This window comes from Lontra canadensis, unplaced genomic scaffold, assembly GCF_010015895.1.
Source record: "Lontra canadensis isolate GAN:19392208 unplaced genomic scaffold, GSC_riverotter_1.0 scaffold17, whole genome shotgun sequence".
NCBI classification, from domain to species: domain Eukaryota; kingdom Metazoa; phylum Chordata; class Mammalia; order Carnivora; family Mustelidae; genus Lontra; species Lontra canadensis.
In genome coordinates, this window is record NW_022631011.1 from 24,315,769 (window position 1) to 24,342,513 (window position 26,745).

The window sequence follows — 26,745 nt, forward strand, 5'->3', positions numbered from 1 at the left end:
TTATAATTCTAAAATATGGGAACCTGATGTATTGCTTTAAAAGTGTGACTATAAAGGAGAATATTTTAAAACATAAATACTTTCATTTGTAGGATTCAGTTCCTTTGCTACACTTAAACCAGTAATGATGCTATTTAAATTCCTATTTTGGAATTTCTTTTTGAGTTTCACTTCTATACTTTGGGCAAAAAACCTGTCCCTCCCTTTCCACCGCTGCTATTATTCTCAATAAGTTTTCCTCCCCAAATCAACTAAATTCTAAAAAGGGAAAAAATGATCACCATTAAGTATATTTAAAAAGTTAATATAGATTTAAACACAGATTTGAAAACTGGAGTTCTAAAAATGTTTCACATAAAAGCTCTATCACTGGAATTAGTGGGAAGCCTTAACTTAGCTATTTGAGGCTGAATGCTCATTTAGTGTTTACGTTAAGAAAGATTAGTTTTAGACATACCTTGTAACTCTTAAAATCTCAGAACAGGTGAGTGAGGAGCTGTGAGTGCCAGCAAAGCCATTTGTCACTCCTCAACATGAACATTAAGCATAACATTCCATCCCTCTACCTGTAAAATTTTCACATTTTCTTTTTTCATATTTCTTTTAAATATTTTCCTCTCTGTCAGTCTATATTCAGGAAGAGCAAAAGTGCATTCAAGTCCCTGATCTAGTGATATTTCATATTTGTGGCACCCATCACCGTAAGTACATACTAGAAATATCTCACAGTACCAGTCTACTTTTTCAAAAGGACTGTTTAAATATCGGGTCTTATTTTTTCATGTTATCTAAATATTAAAAGATTTTCCCTTGGGATTGGACAGTACAACTTCAATTATATAATGCCTTAAAGAAAATCAATACAACCTTATAAAAGATTAACTCACTTTCTAGTTACCTTCATTATTCTAAACTGAGCTATTCAGAAAATGATTAATCAAAGTGAAAAATTTCTACTTTCCAGTTCCATGAGTATGAGTATTAACATAGTGCATTATACTTTCAAAGGTCACTACTGTCGTCTAACATTAATCAAGTTTTAGATGCTGTTTATATTCCTTTTTGCTTCTAAAAACCTGGTGCATTTCCATGAAAAAGAAAGTAGATATTAGTAAGATTGTATACTAACTGTTCAACTTCGAAAAAGCTTGTGAGAACAATGAATGGAAGACAGCTTTAAAAACTGGAATGGAATTGTTTGGTCCTTGACTTTAGATTTTATTATGGTATACCTGTTTTTATCTCCCAAATTTTGTCTATAATGATACACACTTTCCTCTTAACAACTCTGAGTTTGGGGAATAAAAGAAAGGAAGTGATTTATAAAGAAGCAGCCTTGTTGCTCTTCATGGTCATGCTATCACTCACATGGTCATCAACATCATAACTATACCTTCTTTGGACCCTGAAATAAGTTGGAAAATTCATCATTGGTATTTTAGAGTTTAACACTTGGAAAAAAAAAAAAGCGGTTTGTGCAACCGTATCTGGAATTCCAGTTTACCATTAAAAACATGCAGAGTGAAGAAGACTTTCTTCTTTTGATTCCTGTATGTAAAGTAAGGAAGTCTACACAAGTTCTTTACATTTTGGCAGATTTGTGCATATAAAAGGCTACTTGGATTATAAATTTTCTCCCGGTTGGTACTGTGGCTCTGTAGCAGTGAAGTAGTCTTCCAAGAAGGACTGAATATACTCAAATGTTGGCCTTTCATCAGGGTCCTTCTTCCAACAAAGGTTCATCAATTCGTGTAGGGATTCTGGGCAGCCCTGAGGGCAAGGCATCCTGTATCCTCGCTCCACCTGTTCGAGCACTTCACGGTTGACCATACCTAACACACAAGATTCAAACATCAGAAAAAGTGATCCCTAACACCACTAGCAAGACAGAACAAATCCCCTAGTCACTAACTGATTCAAGGTATAGTAAGTTTATCAAGTGAAAGGATATTTTCAACAACAACAAAAAAATTCTAAATGTCAAGTATATCAAATGCTTAGAAAATGCTAATCTGTTTCAACATGTCTAGTTTTTTTTCGTTCCACCTAAAACCTTAATTTTAACCCTAATGCCTTCAAAACCCAACCCCATTTGATTAATGAGAATTTAGAGTACTACTTTGAAGTACTGATACTTTCTGATATTAACAGTTCACAAGGACCAAATTTGGGTTAACGAGGGACAGTGGCAAGATAATGTCTGAAAGAACTTCCAAACAAATTCAGAAGAAAGTTCTGGTCCTGGTTTTGCCAAATATATTAACTATGAAACTATATCAATGCACTTCCCTGAAAGTTTCCTTATCTAGTATCACCTGTTTGCCTTTCTTCAAGTTATTATATACAATTTCTTTCTTGTATTTCTTTGTAATCCTGTCTCCATTAGTAGCTCACCCTGTGTTATGATAGGCTAAGCAGACCCTCAATTATTGGGGAGGGAAGGAGGTTGCTGGGGAGATGACCCAGGATATTTAAGATATGCTTATTATCTGAGAGAATAGTAGAAATAAAAGGCCCATTTGGAAAATATCTTGAGAAAGCTGAGGTGAATATGGGTCACACCTCGTGTGTTTGTCCTATCTCAAGAATCATGATTCTCAAAGGCTGCAGTCTATCCGATGCTAAAATAATGAGAGGAAGAAAGGGAGGGAAGGGAAAAAAGAGAACAAAAGTTTTTCTTCCCCTTACAGTTTTTGCTCCTAATAAACTCTAGTTAAGGGTCTTGGGATAACAAAGAGCTAAAATGAAATGTCAGCTTACCTGGATATGGCACTCTGCCCTTTGTTACCAGCTCTGTCTGTAGAATACCAAATGACCATACATCAGACTTTATTGTAAATCGACCATATAGTGCAGCCTCGGGAGCTGTCCATTTGATTGGAAACTTTGCACCTAAAATAATGACAATCTTGCTTAAGTAAATTGTTCATTAAAATCTATTTTGGGGGCACGTGGGCGGTTCAGTCAGTTAAGCGTTTGTCTTTGGTTCAGGTCATGATCCCAGGATCCTGGGATTGAATCCCACCTTGGGCTCCCGGCTCCTCCTTCTCTGTCCTCCTTCTCTTTCTGCCTACCTTGGCTTGTGTTCCCTCTCTCTCCCTCTCTCAAATAAATAAATAAAATCTTAAAAAATATATATATTTTTATAAATATGGTATGAGCAGGATTAATCTTTAGTCAGTATCTTTATTGTATGTGTCATCAATGTCAGATTCTTCAAAAGTACAAGATACATGGGAAAAATTCTTTAAAATTTGAATTCATACTACAATAAATCACATTTCTTTCTCATAAACCAGTGACATAAGAAAAAGAAATGTTGGGGCACTTCGGTGGGTTAAAGCCTCTGCCTTCGGCTCAAGTCACGATCCCAGGGTCCTGGGATCGAGCCCCGCATCAGGCTCTCTGCTCCGCAGGGAGCCTGCTTCCCTTCCTCTCTCTCTACCTGCCTCTCTGCCTACTTATGATCTCTGTCTGTCAAATAAATAAATAAAATATTAAAAAAAAAAAAGAAAGAAAAAGAAATGTTGGTCGGGACAGAAAATTGTTCAAGAAAATAGAGGTAGAAGGGGGCCTGGGTGACTCAGTCAGTTAAGCATCTGACTCTTGATCTCAGCTCAGGTCTTGATCTTAGGGTCATCAGTTTAGGACCCATACCAAGCTCCATGCTGGGCATGAGGTCTACTTAAAAGACAAAAACAAAACAAAAAACAAAAAAACCCACAAAGGCAGGAACTCTGATAAGCAACTAAAAACATGATTATAGGATCTGTAACTTTAAGGAAGTCTAGCACCTATTGGCTATACTTAACTATTCGTTGATGATGGCCCATTCTGTTGAATTCTAATTTTAAAAGCCTATATTTACTCAAATATTTAGTGTATGTTTCTTATGCACAAGGCATTTGCTAATCATTATGGGAGACATAAAAACATAGCCTTTGTGAACCTGAGACATTTAGAGTGGAAATAAGATTACAGGTGTCTTATATACTTATGTACATACACAACAATATAAAATAGTTCTTTAAATAGGGGCGCCTGGGTGGCTCAGTGGGTTAAGCCTCTAGCTTTGGCTCGGGTCATACGGTCTCAGGGTTCTGGGATAGAGCTCTCTGCTCAGCGGGGAGCCTGCTTCCTCCTGCCTCCCTGCCTGCCTCTCTGTCTACTTGTGATCTCTGTCTGTCAAATAAATAAATAAAATCTTAAAAAAAAAAAAAAGTAATCTTACCTTGTCTTGCTGTATATTCATTGTCTTCAATTAACCTTGCTAAACCAAAATCTGCTATTTTGCAAACAAGATTTTCTCCTACAAGAATATTAGCAGCCCGAAGATCTCGGTGAATATAATTCATTCTTTCAATATACGCCATACCATCAGCAATCTTGAAAAGGAAAACAAACAAACACATATGATACAAAGGGAAGGAGGGAGGAGGGAATCAGAAAAGGGAGAACAGGAGAAGAAACAAGAGATGCATATGGCCCACAAAGCCTAAAACATTTATATGGCCCTTCACAAAAATGGTTTGCTGAACTCTACTATTGTGTTTAAGAGGCTTGAACACAGGACCATGGACTAGGCTTGGCATATGCCAAATCCTCAGATGGGCAGTTTCTTGGTATAAAGCTTCTCTAAACTGAGAGTCTGTGGACATCTGGATGCTCACCAAGAAAGCAGTCTTAGAACTGACATGTCAACTAAAGCCAATCAAAGGCCCCTCGAACACCTCCCACATTTCTGAACAGAAACTGTTAATAGTTTTTACTCACATTTAAAAACTAAGACTCAGGGGAATAAAAGGCACAGCACAGAGAATACAGTCAATGATGTTATAATAACATCGTGTGGTGACAGATGGTAGCAACATTTGCAAACACAGTATAAAGTATAGACTTGTTGAATCACTATGCTATATACCTAAAATTAACATAACATTGTATCAACTATACTTAAATAAAAATTTTTTTAATATATAAAATTGATCGTACATGGTAATTTAAAATTCAAAAATAAGAACACAAATTTAGAAGAATAAAAATATCCCATTTTTCAGTGTATATTGCCATCTTCATTCTTGTTTTCAACTATATTAAATAAAAAGTTCAGCACATTCTTTAGATTTCCAAAATTTTCTTTGAAATAGCAATCATTCATTATCTTAAAATTTATCTACTAAAACAGAAATACACATAGATTTCATATTTGTTAACTCAGGTTTCTAAAAGGTCACATGATGCATGACAGCACCATACTGGGAATTACATGCTTGGTTCTAAGACTAGTAAATTATATGAATCTGTTAGATACTGCAGGTCTTCAGACACTATGTTATCTATAACATAAGGAAATCAGACTGGATTATCTCTAATGTTCCTTCCACTCTAAAATTCCATGATTTCACTATATAAACAACAGTTCTACTATGATTATTTTACATTTTATGTACACTATCAATGCAAATGGAAGCATGTGCAGTACACAAATACCTGAGCAGCCATATCAACCAGTTGTGGGAGCTTCAAATACTTTCCATCTCCCTCCTTCAGGAAATCCAATAAACTCCCTATAGGAGAGAAAAATGTTCACAGAAAATAAGCAAATCTTTTTTTTAAAGATTTTATTTATTTGACAGAGAAAGAGAAAAATCACAAGTAGGCAGAGAGGCAGGCAGAGAAAGGGGGAGAAACAGACTTCCCGCTGAGCAGAGAGCCTGATGTGGGGCTTGATCCCAGGACCCTGGGACCATGACCTAGGCCGAAGGCAGAGGCTTAACCCACTGAGCCACCAAGGCGCCCCAGAAAATAAGCAAATCTTAAATTAGGATTGAAATGAACATTCCCCCACCTCCAAACAAATCACTGCATCACAATACAAAACTTAAAACTTGTTATTCTTTAATATTTATTGCAGCTTTGGAATTTCTGAACAATTAATTTAATATTCTAGAAGAGGTCTCTCAACTGAAATTTTAAAAACTTCTCTAATAACATAATGGAAAACTGAATAATCTCTCTAGATTGTAAGCATTCCTTCTTTGCTTTGATCAAGATCAGCAATCCCAATTTTGATCCAAAAGGCAGTATCAGATACCTGTGTATTTTTAAGTCAATACGAATCAAGGGTGCAGACAACTGGGAATACATTGGGGTACTTAAAAATGGACCTAGGTGGCTGAGCTGACATGGGAGTGTCAGTCGAATTAACTCCTCTCAATTTTAACAGAAGATACCATGAAACAGCAAACTACTATGAATAATGGCCAACAGAAAGGCTAGAATTCTAGTTGCTATTCTTGTAATACTTGTTAAAAACTTCCCATGTACCTGAAGTTAATCAAGGAAAAAATAAACTGAAATTAAGGTACATTTTCAAAACAAACATAATGTTCTTGTCAGAAGTAACAATGTCATCAAAGACAAGAAAAGCTAAGAGAGGGACTGCTCCAGATTAAAGGACACCAAAGAAAATTGACAACTAAAAGAACTGATTAAATCCTGGATGGAGGGAAAAGTGTGGTTAATTAAGGACATCACTGGGACAACCGATGAATGTGAAAAATGGACTGGTATCAGATAATGGAATTATATCCAATTTTGTCTTTAGGAGACAAACATTGAAGTATTTAGCAGTAAAGCAAATGTGTTTGCATGTGCTCCTCGGTTTCAGGGAAAAATCCTTATATTTTTATGTACTGAAAGATACATATATAGTTAACAATTGACAAATCGGCTGAAATATGTATGAGAATTCGGTGTATTATTTTTACAACTTTTCTGAAGTTTAAAAGTATTTCAAAATAAAACAAAACAAGACAAGACAAAGAGAGCCCTTTCCATGACCGGACTGTGAAGCAAAGGAGAGCTATGATGTAGTCTCTTCCTTTACAGAGATTCAAAGTCAGAGAATATCTGTATTTCTTCTGGTCCATCTACTGCAGATGGAACATGGTATTGTGTCTTTGCCTTTATCTGTCCATTTGAATATGTGCTGAGGATCTACTCCATGTAAGGTACTATAAAAGATACAAAATACAAAGATAAATATGTCATGGTCCCTGACCTTGAAGAGACCTTGATATAGTAAGAAAGTATAATACAAAGATCTAGAAAGTATATAAGTAATATACGAAAACAAATACTGTATAGTAGGTGTGATAAAATGTATTGTAAAACCTATAATTATACAGACACAATGGATATGGTTAATTCTATGAAGAAGTCAGAAAAGGCTTTACGGAGGAAATCGGTTTCTAAGAAGAATGGGGGCAGACAGGGAATTCTAGGATGAAAGATTAACAAGTAAAAAGGCAGTACTGCATGTGACATCACAGTTCAGGGAAGTGAAAACAGTCCTTCGTGTGCAAGAACACAGGGGACAAAGATGGGAACTGAAGAGGAAGAGGCTACAGAGGGAAAGAGAACACAGAAAGCAAGCCTAAATGGACTTTACATGAAGTTTTATACTGAAAAGCAATACGATCAGGTTTATGTTTAAAAAGCAATCATTCCAACAGTAATGTGGAAAATGAAATTGGGCCAAAACTGCATAAAAAGATTAAGTTTAAAAGTTCCTAGAATAGTCTAGGAAAGACAAGACTATTATGTTAAAATCTAGCAATGACAGTGGGAAAGGAGAAAAGGTGGTATCTTCCAGAGAGATGTGATAAATGGGATCAATGGCACTGAATGGACCGTTGTCACACAAGGTGGTGGGGAAGTGAAGACTGGTGGGCCCTCTCACCATAGTTGGCATCTGTGAGTTTGCAGGTGATGTTAATGTTGCTGCCATCCAATGCACTAGAGACTCTTGCACACAGGCAAGAAGAGGCAAGCACAAGGACATTCACTGCAGCACTATCTGTTACAGTGACAAACTAGAGGCAACCTAAATGTTCACTGGGAAAGGAATGAATAACAATGGTATATTCATACAGAATCTCATCCAACAGTTACAAAGAGACAAATTAGATCTTTATCCATATGAATAAATCTCAAGAACATAATGTTGAATGAAAATAAAGCTAGTTAGATTTACATAAGTTAAAAACATACAAATACTGTTAATAGACAAATATATATCAATACAAGTAATCAATATGGAAAACACAGATGGAAAAGGTAAGCATCAACTTCAAAATTAAGGTTACTTCTAGAAGGGAAATGGGCCCAAAAGAACGTGAAGGGAAAGCTCTAATGAGAATGGGCTCAAGGAGGGGTAAAAACAAAGATGGAATTAGATCTGTTATGTTTTGCTTTCTTAGTCGAGAGAACTGAAGCAAATATGGCAAAGTGTAAACATAAGTTAAATTTGGATGGTAAGGACATGGTTGTTATGGTATTCTCTGTATGTCTGAAATATTCCACAATTTTTAAAAAAAATCTATGAAAAGTGTTGACATTAAATAAACTTAAGTAGTTTTTAAAAAGAGTAAATGGCTGGTTAGGAAGTGAAGACAGAGAGTATTCTTTAAAAAATCTTGGCTGTGAACAGAAGCAAAAAAGCAGAACAGTAGGTGAGAGAAGCAGATATTGAGATCTAAGAAGGGTTTTCTTTTTAGATGTAAGAAAGGATTAAAAACACAAGAAACTGTCTTTAAACAGAGGAAGAGGCACTTCTTTTCTTCACTTCCTTTCCTGCAAGATAAATTGACATTACATAAATACTCCACATTGCAATGCAGAGTATATAGAAATAAACAGATGATACAGTTCTTTTGTTTTAGGATAAAGAATTTAAATAAGGTGGCATGAACGATACATTAAGTAAAAGAACATTTTTCAGTGTAACAACTGATAATTGCTAAAATAGTAGAGAACTGCAATGCACAGAAATCTAAGACTTGTTACTGTCATTCCGACAATTCCTTTTCTCTGATCTTTAACCAATGACAACAAATCCTACCCCCCCCGCCATGTGCTTTATACTCTTTCCAGGAAACACATATAAAAAAGCAAAAATTTGACACAGAACTTCAGGGAAGTTCATGGACCCTTTGAAGCTCATTCATGACCCTGTCAGAGGATAGGTACTCAATAAGTAATAGTGAAATCAATTCAGAGGAGTCTTAAATTTCTCACATACCTCTCCAGCCTTATATCCAACCAGCTGCCTTCTAAACTTTCTACTTCTCATGGTTTTGTTCCCCATTTCTTCATATCTTCTTACTCTGCAGAAATACCCATACCTTTCCCTTTACCCATTCATAGACTTTATAACCTTAAAGATCAGTTTAAGACTTGACTAATTTTTCTCAATTTATTCCAGCCTATGTGATCTCTTCCTCATCCCTTTTCTTAATGAATGTGTTAAACACCTGGAAATTCATTATGCTTGGGCCTATAGCTTATTTGTTTATAGTGAGCTATTATTTACTTTGATACTGAAAATTAACTCATCAGAAAGTTAGGTCTTTTCTCTGCAAATTCAATATAAGTTTTTTCGGTGCTTTAGTTCTTTGATACCTTATAATAAGTAGGAGTGTGTCCGATAAATTAGAAGTATTCAATACATTTTGGTTCTTAATAATTTATAGAATAGTCTGTTTATAAACATTTCATAGGATATAATGATCATGACAGATATGGATATTAATGAATGGCTTCAAATACTTAAGTATAATATGAAGGGAATATGATTGATGGCCTGGTTGAGAGACAGGGAAATCAAATTCCAGATGAAGGAATCTGAACAGATTCATGCAAACCAGAAGAAGGAAGAAGACCTATATAGCAAGGAAAGTAGGTTTATCTGGGAGCACATGACACAGTGAGTTTGAATGGGTTACTGAGGATCAACTGCTAAGTACCTGAAATAAAATGGGAAATTATGGAGTTTTAAAACCAGAAGGGTCATTTATGATCTTGCATTCTTAATCTCCCAACTAGAAATAACCCTAACCCAGCAATCTGACAACATATCTATTATGTTCCCCAAATTAAATAATTCTTGAAATCAATATACAAAGCTAAATGGACCATTAGCTTTTACCTCCATTATATTCTTATGCTATTAATATCTTGATTTAAACTTCCTCCTTGTCCCTTTCTTCCCCTCCTTATATAGTTCAACCAGCGCACTCTGGAAGGGATTATTTTGCAGTTGTTTACAGTGAAGAGTCCTTCCAAAAAGTGGCATGTACCTTGGGGCTTTAGATATGTTTTGGCCACCAATTAACAGGCTACCTCAATTCTTTTTTTTTTTAAGATTTTATTCATTTATTTGACAGAGAGATAGAGAGCACAAGCAGGCAGAGTGGCAGGCAGAGGGAAAGGGAGAGGCAGGCTCTCCACGGAGCAGGAAGTCCAACGTGGGGCTTGATCCCAGGACTCCGGGATCATGACCTGAGCTAAAGGCAGCTGCTTAATGACTGAGCCACCCAGGTGCCCGGGCTACCTCAATTCTTATTTTTTGGCTTTTCTATTCCTTTGGGAGGTTTCCTATAGCAAATATGTAGCTTGTAGTTGGCCCTGTCACCACTAGATGGAACTACATTGTTGGCCAAAATGGGACTACTGGAGAGGGATGACATAATCAGTAGCTTTAATTATGGAGTGACTCATTAAGTGTTGGGGTAGGGGCACCTGGGTGGCTCAGTTGTTGAGCATCTGCCTCTGGCTCAGGTCATGATCCCAGGGTCCTGGGATCGATCGAGCTCCACATAGGGCTCCCTGCTCAGCCTGCTTCTCCCTCTCCCTCTCCCTCTCCCACTCCCACTGCTTGTGTTCCCTCTCTGTGTTTCTCTCCGTCAAATAAATAAATAAAATCTTTAAAAAAAAAAAAAAAAAACAAGAGTTGGGGGTAGAGGGACGCCTGGGTGGCTCAGTGTTAGGCATCTACCTTTGGTTCTGGTCATGGTCCCTGCTCTGCTCTGCGGGGCGACATGCTCTGCGGGGCTCCCTGCTCGAGGGGAAGCCTGCTTCTCCCTCACCCACTCCCCCTGCTGTGTTCCCTCTCTCACTGTGTCTCTCTGTCAAATAAATCAAATTTTAAGATAAATAAATAAAAAGAAAAAGAATTTGGTGGGAGAGATAAAATTCAAGAGGGCAAAAGTAGGACTATCAACATACTTAGTGCTTACTGGTTCCTCTTCTAATGTATCACCTGTCCTGGCCCTAACCAATTCTGTTACTCAAGGTCTCACCTTAGGGTCTGGAGTTTGAGAGAAGGGAGAAATTTTAGTGAAAGATAGTGGAAAAAAGTTTCTAGGAACTCTGACTATGAAGATTGTGTTAAAATAAAATAAGATTTCCTTAACTTGACCTGATTTCTTTTAGGAATAAAGATGTAAGCTTCTTTCTAATTGTGTTATTTTAATTTGTAGAAATACTTTTTCACTTTCCTAGCTATTTCATTTCCTTTAGTCAAATGGAATAAAAACCCACTTACTTTCAACATAAATTGAGCTGGCCTAATTTTCCTTTTAAACTTTGAACTATCCTCTGGAAGAACTGGACTAATCACTATTGCATTACACAAAATGTCAGATTTTCTCTTCTCAACAACTACATAAAAATCTTAAGTTAGGGAACACTACACAATAAAAAATTTGTATGCATAAAAATAGAAATGAAGACTTAAAAAAATTTATCAACATGAATACCCTAAAAGAAACTAATAGACACGTACCTTTTGACATGAACTCAGTGACAATGTAAATTGGCTCTTCGGAAACAACAGCATATAGTGGAACAAGTTTATCATGTCTTAATTTTTTCATTATCTGAGCCTCTTGAAGAAAAGCTTCTGGCATCATTGTACCTGGCTTTAGTGTTTTGATTGCTACTTTTGTGGTTCCATTCCACGTCCCTAGAAAAACACAGACCACTATTTTAATCTATAATATTAAGAGATTTTTTTAAGCCAAACCTTAATGAGCAGCAGTTACCTTAAATATTTCAACATAAGTTATGGTGTTTTAATCTATGGCTAAAGAAATGACAAAAAAACAGTTCAGGATTCTTACCCATCCATACTTCACCAAAACATCCTTGTCCTAATTTAACCTCTAGTCGCAAAGATTCTCGAGGAATTTCCCAAGCATCTTTTGCTAGACCTTGAGTCTGGGGTTTCACAGTAGGACACACGGTTGTTAACTTATGGCATAAACCATCAGCATGTTCTAGATAAATAAAAAAACTATACTATAAAACAAATTAATTACAAAAATTAAGGTACATACAGTATATTAATATTTTTAAAAGTTTAAATTGAAGAAAACAAAAACAAAAACATGATGTCTGTTTTACTCCAAAAGCACAAATACCAAAAAGGGAGCTGTATGCATGTAAGAAGCAAAACATACAAGAGGTGAAACATTCTTTGTTAAATACATTTTTGAAGTTATAATTTACTGAACACTTATGTCTCAGCTATTGTGCTAATTCAGTACTTTACAAATATCTCGTATAAGTAAGTCTTGAAAAACTTAAGTGACTTTCTTAATGTCACCCAGTAAGTAAGTGACGGAGATGGGATTCAAACCATAGTTCTGGCTGCCCCCAAAGTTCTCTTTTTGATCACTGGGTTTTATTTCTTCCCAAAGAGAATGCTAGCATTAACTGTTACTCCTAATAACCATTAATGTAAGAAGCATATCAAAAATTAAGGAGAAAACTTCATTTAAGAGACTGGTTTTCAAATAAGGGAGACACAAAAACAGGAAATCCCAAATTCACAAAGGCTTGACTTGTGAATCCTCACACTCTTTCTTATTATAAATAAGACATGTTCCCTCCCATGTTCAACAAGTAACCACACAAATCAAATTCTTTTTTTTTTTTTTTTTTTCCCCACAAATCAAATTCTAAAAAGTACAATTACAACTGATGCCACTGCTTGGTAACATGTTTGATAAATGTCAAGACTAGTGGTTGACTTGATAGACTGTACCTGTCACTGAAGAAGAGACTGCCATTGCAATCCCCTCCCCTAGTATTAATAATTTAAAAACTTTCGGGGTGCCTGCGTGGCTCAGAGGGTTAAAGCCTCTGCCTTCGGCTCAGGTCATGATCCCAGGGTCCTGGGATCGAGCCCCACAATGGGCTCTCTGCTCAGCAGGAAGCCTGCTTCCCCCTCTCTCTCTGCCTGCCTCTCTGCCTACCTCTCTGCCTACTTGTGATCTCTGTCAAATAAATAAATAAAATCTTTAAAAAACAAAAAAAAAAACCCAATGTTTAAAAGTAATAATAATAATAATTTTAAAACTTTTTGGATGCATTCATGTATCAAATTGGCAATGCAAAATTTTGAGACAGAAGAATCTAATACTGAATACCTTTCAAAGGTCCTTCCTTGAAAGACTAGAAGAATGTCTACAGTTGCAATGGGTTAATTTTTCAGGAAAAGAACAATGCACCTTTAGATTAAATTTCATTGGATTTATACTCTAGGAAGTTTTATGTGGTCCATTCCATGCAGAAGAAGGTAACCCAAAAGGACATCTGATAGAGCTTTTTACATTAAGTATTTAGTTTTACCCACTTAATAAATGTCCCTAAAAAAATACGTGCTTTTGTGCTTTTTTATTATTGTCAAAATCTATCTTGATACTTAGCCACTATGAAACTCCAATGTAAACACTATGTCAGTAAGATATAAGGAATCAAATAATGGTAGTCAGATTTTAGCATGTCTAAGAACCTAACTCAGGTAATAAGTACTACCTGCTCCTCCTTTTAAACCTAGAATACAACAGATTCTATTGAGCACACTCTTGTGGGAAAAGTACCACACTAAACCTTAAAGAGACATGAAGACAGAGATTCTGTCCTCATAAAACATATCAAGAAATAATTTTCACCTGTGAAATATTCACATACCTGTGTAGTGTTTTACCAACTTCTGCAGAGTATCAAATTGTGCTCTGGTTGTGATATAGTATCCACCGTTGTCAAGTTTCCTAATTTTATAGTGTTTCACATTGTCACCTCTTACCTCATCCCAATCACGGATAGAGAGAGAATAAGCACCTAGTGGGGGAAATAAATACTTTTTTGTATCTTTCTCAAAATACTGTCCAAGAAAATTTTTGTACTTCTATTACATTATAATTACCTTTAGTAGTTTCACTCTCTCTTACTAAGAAAATACCTCGTTGATTCCCAGGATTCAGAAGTAATCTTTCGGCGTCTTTTCTGCCCATTTTGCCAAAATACCATCTGGAAAAAATAGTGCTCTGAGTTAGAAATGTGGAAGGTTCAGAAAGGTTATAAATAAATAAGGATCAGTAGGAATGGAGTGGCAGGATGACAACAAAGAGCTACACAGCTTAAAAACACAGCAAAACACAATAAAGGGTCTTTATTAAATAGAATTATTACAAATATTATTGTCAGAATATACTGTGCTAATATTTCCATGTATTGACTACTCAACCAGTCTCTTCAATTCCACCTGCAAGTTACATGATCAGTACATGGAGAAGGAAAGGCAATAGTAACAGAGAAGCTCCCAGTCACTGACAGATGGAGATATTAAAACTGTAGCAGGAAGAACAGAAGTGGGTCTCTGGTAACAGTGTGATCATCTGTATTTGGTAAGGTGCAAGTGATCTATATTCATATTATTAGCAACTCTGCATTAGCATGGCTTTGATTTAATACAGATTTGTGAATAAAAATGAGTATCTGCTATGGAGAAGCTCACAGTATAAAACAGGAAGTAGTAAGTGTCAAGCAGAACAGAGTTATGGAGACAAATTACTTAACATAAAAGCAACAAGCATTGATAGAGCATCTACTGTGTGCAAGGCACTCTTAAATATTGTGATATGAAGACAAAGTAATATTTATGAATCCCAGATAGCCTTGGTTTGACCTAAAAAATATATCACTGAAGGTGAATTTTAATTTTTTAGAAGTTGTGAGAATAGCACACAGAACTCTTATATACCTTCCACACAGATTTCTTAACTGTTAAAATTTTACTTCATTATATTCTTTTCCTGTGTGCATATTTTTTTTTCCGAACTGATTGAAAGTAAGTTGCAAACATTTTGAAATATTATCCCTAAATACTTCAGTGTGTTTCCTAAAGACAAGGATCCTCTCCTACATAACCAAAGAGCAAGCACCTAAATCAAGAGATCAACACTGATACAATACTATCAACTGAAGGTAAATTTTTGAAATGAGTCTGCAGAATATAAGAAGGGTTAATGTAATTTTTTAAAGTGAAAATATAAAGGATACAGACCAGGCAAAACAGTATTATTATTGCACATTCATTTATGATCCTACTGTAAGCAAATACTATGGCATTAATTATTAATTTTCAGGTACTATCTCCTATTAATATGATATATTAGCTGTATTAAGACTGGTATGTTAATTGTATGTGTGTAAAATTGTGGCTAAGTAGAATGTGCATTAAAACATTTTTAAAACCAAAGTAATTAATAAAATATGAAGTAGTGCCATACTCTTCTGCCTGAATGGAATCTGCAGGGGCTACATAATTGCTAGGGATATAGCCATTCTTTCCTGTAGCAATAGATCTTGCTTCCCACCAGTCTCCTTCCCTGCAACACATAAAACAACAATTACCACAAAGTAGACAACTGCTTGAAACACAATTTATGGCAGTGTTGCCTTGTATCTATGTAGAAAAGAGGTTTAACTTCCATTTTTTTAATGCATTCATTTGATCAAAAATCAAACTCAAAAGAGTAATATTTAAAAATAGGTTAGTTGAATTAGGGAATAAGGCTAAGCAAAAGCACAAAAGCATACATATTTCTGCTCTAAACAAACAAACAAAAAGGTTTAATTTTAGTTACAAGATTGCTCTTTTACATACCTATCTTCTTCAACCTCAAACAATAAACTATACTAACTAGAACAATTTGGGAGGTAAATCTTTCAAATTACTCAGTTTCAACTGGATGTTTTCTTTTTTAAAAGTTTTACTGACATAATTTGCATATCATAAAATTCCCACTTTAAGATGTACAATTTAATGGGTTTTAATATATTCATACAGTTGTACAACCATTAGCACAATCAATTTTAGAACATTTCATCATCCCCCAACCAAGAAACCCTATACCCATTAACAGTCACTCTCCACTACTCCACCCACCTCCCCCTGACATTGCCTAACACCACATCAGCTTTCTGTTCCTATGGATATGACTATTGTGGGCATTTCATATAAATGGAATCAGACAGTAATCTGGTGTGATCTTTTGGAAGGTTTCTTTCACTTAGCATAATTTTTTCATAGTTCACCTATGCTGCAGTACGTTATCAGTAGTTCATTCTTTTTTACTGTCAAATGCTTTTAACCATATATAAAATGATAATGCTCCTTTTTAGCCATTTTAGGAAAAGTATCAGGATGCCCTAGAACTCCTGTAGCAAAATATTTTCAACAGACAGGAATAAAAAATTTAACTCCTAGAATAAAGTATATTTACAAAAATGTTATCCATAAATATTCAAATAAGACTAAAATCAGTTCAGAACATGAAAATTATGTATAGTTTGCAATACGTAAGTCTTGACTTTTCCAAAATTAATGTGAAAGAAGCAAATATTATCAGTATCTAATGAGGAAGATATATATGGGTTCTGCCATTAAAAATTAAATGCATGTTTTGCTTTGCCAGAGAAAAGTACTGAGAGTATCTTATCTAAATTGACATTTTATAAATGATCGAGGGGAATTTGTTCTCTAGAAAATGAGATGAAAAATCCTTTGGCAATTCAAATATTTCTACTCATACACTTGGGTTTGTAGATTCCTAGTATACATTAAGCACTTTCAGATATACAAACTGAAAACTGCATTTGTGCTAACCATTCATGATTCATTCAAACATTTATTGACAACCCTTTAAGTAACAGACTTTATGAGACAGTGCGCTAGAAATAGAAACAGAGGTAAAAAGACAGTCTGTAACCTCAAGAAACAGCATAGAGCAATTTCTCAGCCTCACCCTTACTGATTCTTTGGGCTAGATGACTGTTGTTGGGGGCTGTCCTGTGCACTATAGGAGGTTCAGCAATATCCCTGTCCTCCACCCACTAGAAAGCAGTGGAGGCACCCTGCCTCCAGACATTGCTAAATGTCTTCTGGGCATCTTTCCCTTGGTTGAGAACCACTGGTCTAAAGGAATGACAAGCACACAATAAATTATAATTAGAAGTAGTGATGGCAGCTATGATTGAGGTTTGCACGGGGTGCTACATCAACATGTAAGACAGACACCTAATCCAGTGGGAGAAGGGGTGTGACCAGGAAGGAGAGGAAGAATGTCAAGAAAGGGCTCCTAGAGAAATAACATAGGAATATACATTTTGAAGGATGAACAGGATTGGCCAGATTAAAGAAAAAAAAAAAAAAAGCTGAGACAGGAAGTCATGTTCCAGAAAAAAGACACTGTACGTGTCAAGTCATGGGAAGGTGAGAAACCCCAGTGTATTCATAAAATTACAAGCAACTCAGTATGGCTGGGCAGTTAAATGAGGAAGGGGAAGCAGCTGGATGACTGATGTCTACCATTGTTATCGCTTTTCTTTTATCTTGACAGCAACTGGTAGCTACTGAAAAAGGCTTTTAAAGCAGAGAGACATGATCATATTTTATATTCTGGAACAATAATGGATAGCAAATGGGAGCAAGAATGTTAGGAAATATGACTGGAAGTAAAAAGACCATAACATACAGGATCTATTTTCTCTAACAAGTACTGAATTTTCAATTCAAACACTGAATTTGTAGTGGGCCACTAAATGGCTTTTATTACTGAGTGGTCCACTAAAAGCCTAAGAGTCATCTCAAACTAAAAGTCTTAGACAAGGGGTGCCTGGGTGGCTCAGTGGGTTGAAGCCTCTTCATGATCTCAGGGTCCTGGGATTGAGCCCTGCATCAGGCTGTCTGCTCCCAGAGAGCCTGCTTCCCCCTCTCTCTCCCTGCCTGCCTCTCTGCCCACTTCTGGTCTCTGCCTGTCAAATAAATAAATAAATAAAATCTTAAAAAAAAAAAAAGTCTTAGACAAAAACTCTAAGAGTCACCTAAGGAAAAAGCAACTTAGTGTGGTCAGATTGGGACTGCAGGGGCTCCTTACTTGGCCTTTTCCCTTTTTTGTTAAGAGAAAGAATGAAGATCCTTAAGTTATCTTATATTCAAATAGGAACAAAGAATCTCTTTAAAAAGATTTTTTTTTAAGTGATGTACCTACTTGCATATATTCCCTCAATCTTCACTTTTTTTTTTTTTAATATTTTATTTATTTGACAGAGAGCTAGAGAGAGAGGACAAGTAAGCAGAGCGGCAGGGAGAGGGGGAGAGAGAGAAGCAGGCTCTCTGCTGAGCAGGGAGCCCGATGCGGGGCTCGATCCCAGGACCCTGGAATCATGACCCGAGCTGAAGGCAGCCGCTTAACCAACTGATCCACCCGGGTGCCCCTCAATCTTCACTTTTAAATCTACCGTTTTTGGAAGAACCACACACTACAGCACAATTTGTAGAAGTCATAATTCTGGTTATAAAAGGAGTTATTATGCCATGTATCTAAGGAAACCAAATGCATCATCCAACCCAGTGGGCAGAGACCATGCTTCACCACTCTCATCTTTAATATCAACCAGCTAAATGGTTTCAGCATGAAGACTAGGTTTCTGTCAGTATTTCTCCCTCAAAATATTCCCAACACTTACGTGTTGTTAATTATTTGAAACCGTTCACCTTTCTTGAATGAAAGGTCTTCTGTAGTTCTAGCTTCATAATCATATAAGGCCACAAATATAGTAACACCACCTATTGGAGAAAAAAAAAAACATAAGGTAAATTATATATATTAACAGAGGGGGAAAAAATGTCAGCAAAAGAGCTTAAGCATAATTTTCTTTCTAGTCTCCAAAATCTACTTCTGAATGGAGACTTGGGCAGCTGGAGTTTAAGCTAATAAGAAGCTCTCTGAAGACCTTCCATGAAACTGCTGCATGCTACAAATTCTAAAATTCTATATACCCTCAGAAGCAAATTTAAATTTGATTCATAGTAGCAGTATCTCTGACTTGGAATCACAGTTCAAGTTCAATTCAATTCTTTGGCAGAAAAAGTATTAACAAGTACTACAAACTGGCACTAATCATCTCAATTACTTATAAACAATGGGTGAACATTTCCATCCTTAAAACTGATCTGTAGCAGTATCTAGGGATTTAGCTAGATTAGTTATTATAAAAAATACTCAAAAATGGCTTATTTTTCTTAAAAATTAAATGATATGGTTGATATGAATCATAAGTTCCAAAAATAATTATCATACATAGAATTATACACAGATGCTTAACAGATCAGGACACCAAACAACTAAACTATTACCTGCAAACAAAGGAATAGAATGGATTATTTACTATTCTTCCCTGAGTTTCAGTCATGTATTAACTGCCTATTTAACATTGCTACTTGAATGTCTAAGCAAATGGCACTACTATCTACTTAGGTACTCAAGCCAAGTCCCTTTACTAGCACTGTTATTCTATCTCTAAAATACCTCTTTATCTACTTTCTTTTCCATTTCCACGGTTGCCACCTTAATCCAAATCCTTGTTACCCCTGACTGAGTCTGCTGAGAAGTAGTCTCCTAACCTACTTCTGTACCTGCTTCCCTATATCCATTCTCCACAGAGCTAGCTGCCAGAGTAAGGTTTTTAAAAAAAGGAAATTCAATTATGCAAATCCTTTATTAAAAACTCTTCAATTGGGGCACCTGGGTGGGTCAGTTTTAAGTTAAGCGTCTGCTTTTGACTCAGGTCATGGTCCCAGGATCCTGGGATGGAGCCTCACATCAGGCTTCCTGCTCCGCAAGAAACCCACTCCCCCACCCCACTCCCCCTACTTGTGTTCCCTCTCTTGCTCTGTCTCTCTGTCAAATAAATAAATGTAATCTTTAAAATGAAAAAACAACAACAAAAAAACCCTCTTCAATTGCTTCTTCTTGTCTTTGATTGAATAAAACCCAAACTTCTTACCAGAGTATATGAGGTCCTGAGTAATCCTGACTCTTTAATCTCATATTATACATTTCTACCCTCTGGTGTCCTCACTAATCCTCAAAACCACCAGGTTCATCTGTACCTCCTAAACTCTGCATTTGTTGTTCTCTCTCCCCAGAAAGCTTTCTTCCCAGGTCTGCCCAGATTTAGGTCAGTCTCATCAATCAAACTTCAGCTTTAAATGATTTCTCTTCAAGACAGCTTTCCTTGATCTTCTAAAGGGCTTTCACCAATCACTCTGGTCAATTCCTTCAGAGCAGTTAAGAACCATTAATCATCCTGTTTAATTGTTTATTCACTAATTATTGTCCACCTTTTGTTATAACGTAAATTCCATTAAGACAAAAACCTTGTTTCTCTTGCTTACAATTCTCTATAAGCAGCACACAGAGACTCCATATGTGTTAACAGACATATACCATGAAGTGACGTTTCACATAAATAAACTGTTTAGGTAAGTAAGTATGTCCTCAAGTATCAAAGTTTACTTGGCTCATTTTGGATTACTGTCTTTCCCAAACATATAATCCTGAAAATAACTTAAAACTTGGCTGATCACTGAGGACACTATCGTGGCCATCTATTACTGAGATAGTCAGAGTTAAGAGGTTAGAATTAAGACTGTAATTGGCCTTTTGATGTCCACAACTCCTCAAATGAACAGTCTCACAGAATTCACTTATGGCATTCCGCTAGCACTATTACTGGTCTGGAGGTAAGCAAACTGAAAGGACAAATTTACAGCTCAAGCCTATAGAACAGATTCCTTTTTCCCCCCTCCGGTTGATAGTAAGGACATGTGTTGCTCAGTTTGATGCTTGCAGCTGTTTTGCCAAGCCTAAGATTAAAGCTGATACTCTAAAGGCTACCAAAAAGAGATCAAGGACTGAAGTCCTTGATGACATCAGGAAACTACTGCTGTATCAAGGAATCCTAGAGCTCACCCTACCTTTTTAAAGCCAGTTATGCTTTGTTACTCAAGGAAAAAGTATCCTGATCTGGAAACCCCACAAAAGAACTCTTTCTAAAGTTTCTAACTACTTTTTTAGAGCATTTCTGGCTCCATGAAAAGTTGTCAGCTGTCACTTCTTGTTCTCTGAAAGGCGACCATAATGTGATAAATGGAGTTCTGGCACAGGACATTAAACCTGGGCTCCCCTGCTTCTTATCTGTGACTCTGAAAAAAAAGCTTAACTCTGAGCTTCAGGACTTTCATTTTTTAAATCAGTGTCTGATAGAAAAACTGTATTATCATCACAACATTGCCATTTAATTAAGTAACTACTATAATATATTAATATTGGATAGTACTTTATAAACATGAAAACATTGGTAAGTTGTAACATTAACATTCTTGAGGGAGGGGTAGATGTTTCTAATTTTTATATCCCCACTGCCTGCCACATAGTAACCACTCACTACTTGAAAAAAATCAATTAATGAAATAACTAATGGTATAACCAGTAGATAATCACCAGATTATCACCAAACTTTCAGAACAATATGATGTATAATTTAAGACTGTAATTTTTACGTTAGAAGCTTTAAATTTCACATAAACTTTTAAGTCCCCAAGTAAGTTATTTTTCTCACAGCAGGCAAAAACTGTATGCACTGCCTGCCTAAGGTCATGTTCTCAAGCTGACAACAGAACTGTCCACTTAGATCTCACCTGTTAAACCAGCAGGATATGAACTTGGCACCACTGAGAATGAAGAAGATGCTCCTCCAAAAGGTGTCACCCCTGAGGATCCTCCAAATGGTGTCATGGAAAGACTGCTAAAATTAACAGATGCTCCCTTTGTTGAAGATGATGGTGCCACTGCAGTGTGTTCTGCTCCATAATGGCTGACACTGCTACTGACAGGTTCTGGAGTGTTTTCGGTTCTATATTTAATGGTTGGACTTTTGTTCTCTTTACTTTTAATGCAGCCCATTATCAAATCTACAAGGAGATAGGCAAATATTTTGAGAACTGGTTAATATAAAGTACACTTCAAAAAAACACAATTGAAAACTTCACTTTAAACAAGGAATTTTTCTCCTGCAAAAAAGGAACATTAATAAAATAAAGCAAACAAAAAACTAGACAGCTAAAAATGAAGTTTCTTCTCCTCATTTATCTTTATTACAATTCTGCTGAAGTATCATTCCAATCATGTCATTCTCCAGCTCAAACACCTTTAATGGTCCAATGACAACATGCCACAGTGTGCTGGGAAAGCCACTGGGTCTGACGCCAGAGAGGCCTTCATTTGAATCCTGGCTTCTTACTCAGTAGTGGAGTGATTTCGGATATGTTGCTTGACCTCTCTGCACCCCAGCTACTTGAAAAAAGAGGGATAATAATAACATCTACTTCATAAAGTTTTCTATTAGTATTAACTTAAACTTATCACAAGTTCTAGACAATATGTGGTATGTAGTAAGTACCAGCAAGTATCAGCTGTATTCTATACTAGCCCTCTGAATAGAAATATAATCTGAGTCACATATGTAATTCTCAGTGTTCTAGCAGCTACATTAAAAAAATAAAAATAGATTAAATCGATTTTAATAATATATTTTATTTAACCTAGTACATCTAAAATACAATTATTTTAACATGTCATCAATATAAAAAAATTTAATGAGTTTTCTTGTACTAAGCCTCAGAAATCTATTGCATATTTAAACTTAGAGTACATCTCAATTTGGATCAGGTACATTTCAAATACTCAATATCCATATGTGGCTAGCAGCTACCATATAAAGGAGCGGGTAGCTCTGTAACTTTTCCTTATCTACAGTCACACTCCCACTGCTTATCAAATTTGATCCCAATCTATCTTTCCAACTGTATCTCCTATTATTTCCTCACACTTATCTACATACACACACTTTCCTGTTTCCCTAATATATATGACCTGTGCTTTCCCAAGTTTGTGAGGATTTTACACCTAAAACTTTCTACCTATTAAAGTTCTATCCAATCACTGAAGATCATTACAAATGCTACTTTTCCATTCAAGCTTTTCCCCATAATTGGCAAAATATCGCTTTCCTTAAAACCTCCAATGTACTTTTGGGGAGATTTTTATATGGGACTCTCTCACCTTATTCTGTTTGGTATCTTGTTTTTTGCTTACTGGCCTAATTCCTACCCTATCCCCAAATTACTGGCACTATAGTTCTTTTTTTTTTTTTTTTTTTTAAAGATTTTGTTTATTTGACAGACAGAGATCACAAGTAGGCAGAGAGGCAGGCGGGGCGGGAGGAGGGGGGGAAGGTAGGGGGGGGAGCAGGATCCCTGCTGAGCAGAGAGCCAGATGCGGGGCTCGATCCCAGGACCCTGGGATCATGACCTGAGCCGAAGGCAGAGGTTTTTAACCCACTGAGCCATCCAGGTGCCCCTGGCACTATAGTTCTTAAAAATCAGGAGTTACTCATCTCTTACACACTGTCCAACTTACCGTGTGACTCATATAATACCATTATTACAAAATACTCATATAATACCATTATTACAAAATCTGCATTATATTCACTTCCTGTGAGAGCACAAATTTTCATTAATTCAATTACTTTTAAAGATCATTCTCATTTTACAGCTTTTCTTTTTTTATGTGGCATTCAAAAGGAAGTAAAGGAGTGGTAAGACAACTGCTTCATAAATTCTCAAAGACTGAACATTTACAACCTTGACTATGCAACATTTAAAATGTAGCTATACTGCAGTGATCAGACAAGAAATAAAGGGCATCCAAATTGGTAAGGAAGAAGTGAAACTATCACTATTTGCAGATGACATGATACAATATATAGAAAGCTCTAAAGACTCCATCAAAAAACTATTAGAACTAATAAATGAATTCAATAAAGCTGCAGGATACAAATTTAATATACAGAAATCTGTTGCATTTCTACACACTAATAATGAAGTAGCATAAAGAAATTAATAAAACAATCCCATTTACAATTACACTAAGAAACAAAAATAACTAGGAATAAATTGGCCCAAAGAGGTAAAAGACCTGTACGCTGTAAACTATAAAACACTGATGAAAGGAACTGAAGGCAATGCAAACAAATGGAAAGGTATACCATTCTCATGGATTAGAAGAATTAATATTGATAAAATGTCTGTAATACCCAAAGCAATCTACAAATTCAATGCAATCCCTATCAAAATACCAATAGCATTTTCCTGATATTTGTTGGATGGAACTACGAAAGACCAGAATAGCCAAAGCAATCTTGAGAAAGAACAACAAAGCTGAGGTATCATAATTCCAGATTTCAAGATTGATTACCAAAGAGTTATTACAGTACTCAAAATAATATGTACTGGCACAAAAACAGACACACAGGTCAATGGAGTAGAATAGAGAGCCCAAAAATAAACCCATGCTTATAAGGTCTATTGATCGATGACAAAAGAGGAAAGAATATACAATGGGGAAAGAAGAGTCTTTTTAATAAATGGTTTGGGGAAAACTGGACAGCTCCATGTGAAAGAATAAAACCGGCCCACTTATACAATACATAAAAATAAACTCAAAATGAAAAAAATCCCTCAAAATGGATTAAAAACCTAAATGCGAGACTGAAATTATAAAATTCTTAAAAGAAAAACAACATAAGTGGCAATCTCTTTGACATTAGCTTTAGCAACATATTTTTAGATAGGTCTTCTGCAAGGGAAACAAAAGCAAACATAAACTACTGGGACTACACCAAAACAAAAAGCTTTTTGCACAGCAAAGGAAACCATCAACAAAACAAAAAGGCAACCCAGTGAATGAAAGAGGATATTTGCAAGTTATATATCTGGTAAGGGGTTATTATCCAAAATATATAAAGAACTTATATAACTCAACACCAAAGTAACAAATAATGGTGGTTGACAAACGGGCCGAATAGAATAGACATTTTCTCAAAGAAGATAAACACATGAAAAGACAAAAGACACATTAAAAGATGTTCAACATCGCTAGTCATCAGGGAAAGCCACATCAAAACCACAATGAGATATAACCTCCCAGCAGTCAGAATGATCAGTATCAGAAAGAAATAAAAAGTGTTGGTGAAGATGTAGACAAAAGAAACCTTTATGCACTGTTGGTGGTAATGAAAACTGGTGCAGCCACTGTAGAAAACAGTACGGAGGTCCCTCTAAAACTTAAAAATACAACTACAATGTGATCGACTTTTTTCACCATGGGGTATGTATCCAAAGAAAACAAACACTAATTCAGAAAGCTTTATGCACCCCTATGTTTACTGCAACATTTTTTATAACAGCCAGGATATGGAAGCAACCTAAGTGTCCATTAATAGATAAATGGGGGTACTTGGTTGGCTCAGTGGGTTAAGCCTCTGTCTTCGGCTCAGGTATGATCTCAGGGTCCTGGGATCGAGCCCTGCATCAGGCTCTCTGCTCAGTGGGGAGCCTGCCTCCCTCTTTCTACCTGCCTCTCTGCCTAATTGTGATCTCTGTCTGTCAAATGAATAAGTAAAATCTTAAAAAAAAAAAAAAAGATAAATGGATAGGGGTGCCTGGGTGGCTCAGTTGGTTGAGCATCTGACTCTTGATCTCGGGTCTTGATCTCAAGACCCATTGCTGCGATTCATGCTGGGTGTGGAGCCTACTTAAAAAAATTTCTTTAAATAGATAAATGGATAAAGATGTGACAAAATATACAATGGAATATTACTCAGACACAAAAAAAGAATGAGATTTTGACATCTGCAACAACATGGATGTACCTAGAAGGTATTACGCTAAGTGAAATAAATTACCAATTCAATATCTATAACATACACAGCTACTCACATTCTCAATTTTTGTAACACTTTGTAACTTAGTTTTTGAGATTTGTCTAATTATCCAAATTGTTAAGTTTATATTAGCATAAAGTTATTCATAACATTTATTAATGTACTTTAGTATTATAGCCCTTAGGGATTTCTATTAAAAGTTCTCAATGGTCAACAAGGACTTGACCCTCTAGCTATAAAAAACTCAAATGCTTCCCCACCTGCTATGACCTTAAAAGGGCTATTAGCTCATATCAACCTGATCAACTCTTTGCCTGCCTGTATAGTTTCATTCTACACACACATTCCAGAATACAGAGAAAAATTAAAAGTCAGAGAGACTCCTATTGAAGCTTTTAGAATTATTTTCCTACATAGTGTCCTTCTTTTGGAATTTTGCCCTGCAAATTTCAGTTGCCTCAGCCTCCATGAATTCTGGTCTCTGTCTCAACTTTTTGAGACCACTGTCCTTTGCCCAAGATTCCTCTCCCTGCTCTGTTATTCAGACTGTGCCTCTAGGCAGGAAGTTGGGGTGATTAGGTGACCATATGGCTCACTTGTTTGTTTCCTTTATTTCAGGAATCACAGTCCTGCACTGCTGTTATCCAATATCTGAAAACAGTTGTTTCATATATTTTGTTCAGATTTTCAGTTTTTAGGGTTTTTTGGGGGGGAGAGAGCTGGCAAATCCATCATAGCCACTTAAAATGTTCTTAAAAATTCCTAGAAAAAAACATTTCATTCCCTGGTTCTAATATCATTAAAGTGCAGAAAGTATTAATTTCCAAATAAATTTGTACTTCAGTTTATATAACAGATTTATTCTTTAATAATGATCACTTTAAACAAATGAACATTTTAAATACTTTACTGTAATTGGTTAAAATACTCTGGGATTTTCCTTTTAATTTTAAGAAAGAAAAATAATTTTTATTTTAT

The 26,745-nt window shown here is 35.9% G+C and overlaps 1 protein-coding gene across 2 annotated transcripts in view; it reads right to left on the reverse strand.

Annotated features, from left to right (window-relative positions):
* Positions 1-1,208: 1,208 nt before the first annotated feature.
* The window catches only part of YES1 (YES proto-oncogene 1, Src family tyrosine kinase), a 61,057-nt gene continuing 35,520 nt past the window's right edge, over positions 1,209-26,745 (reverse strand). The window contains exons 2-12 of one of the 2 annotated variants that reach the window (XM_032859808.1): positions 21,680-21,952; positions 18,664-18,763; positions 15,423-15,521; positions 14,057-14,160; positions 13,822-13,971; positions 11,967-12,122; positions 11,630-11,809; positions 5,491-5,567; positions 4,232-4,385; positions 2,761-2,892; positions 1,209-1,832 (exon numbers count right to left, since the gene is read on the reverse strand). In XM_032859808.1, coding sequence (XP_032715699.1) covers positions 1,624-1,832; positions 2,761-2,892; positions 4,232-4,385; positions 5,491-5,567; positions 11,630-11,809; positions 11,967-12,122; positions 13,822-13,971; positions 14,057-14,160; positions 15,423-15,521; positions 18,664-18,763; positions 21,680-21,944 — 1,626 coding nt within the window. In that variant the 5' untranslated portion in view covers positions 21,945-21,952 and the 3' untranslated portion in view covers positions 1,209-1,623. The remainder of the gene's footprint in view (positions 1,833-2,760; positions 2,893-4,231; positions 4,386-5,490; positions 5,568-11,629; positions 11,810-11,966; positions 12,123-13,821; positions 13,972-14,056; positions 14,161-15,422; positions 15,522-18,663; positions 18,764-21,679; positions 21,953-26,745) is intronic. The other variant, XM_032859809.1, reaches the window with a different exon arrangement.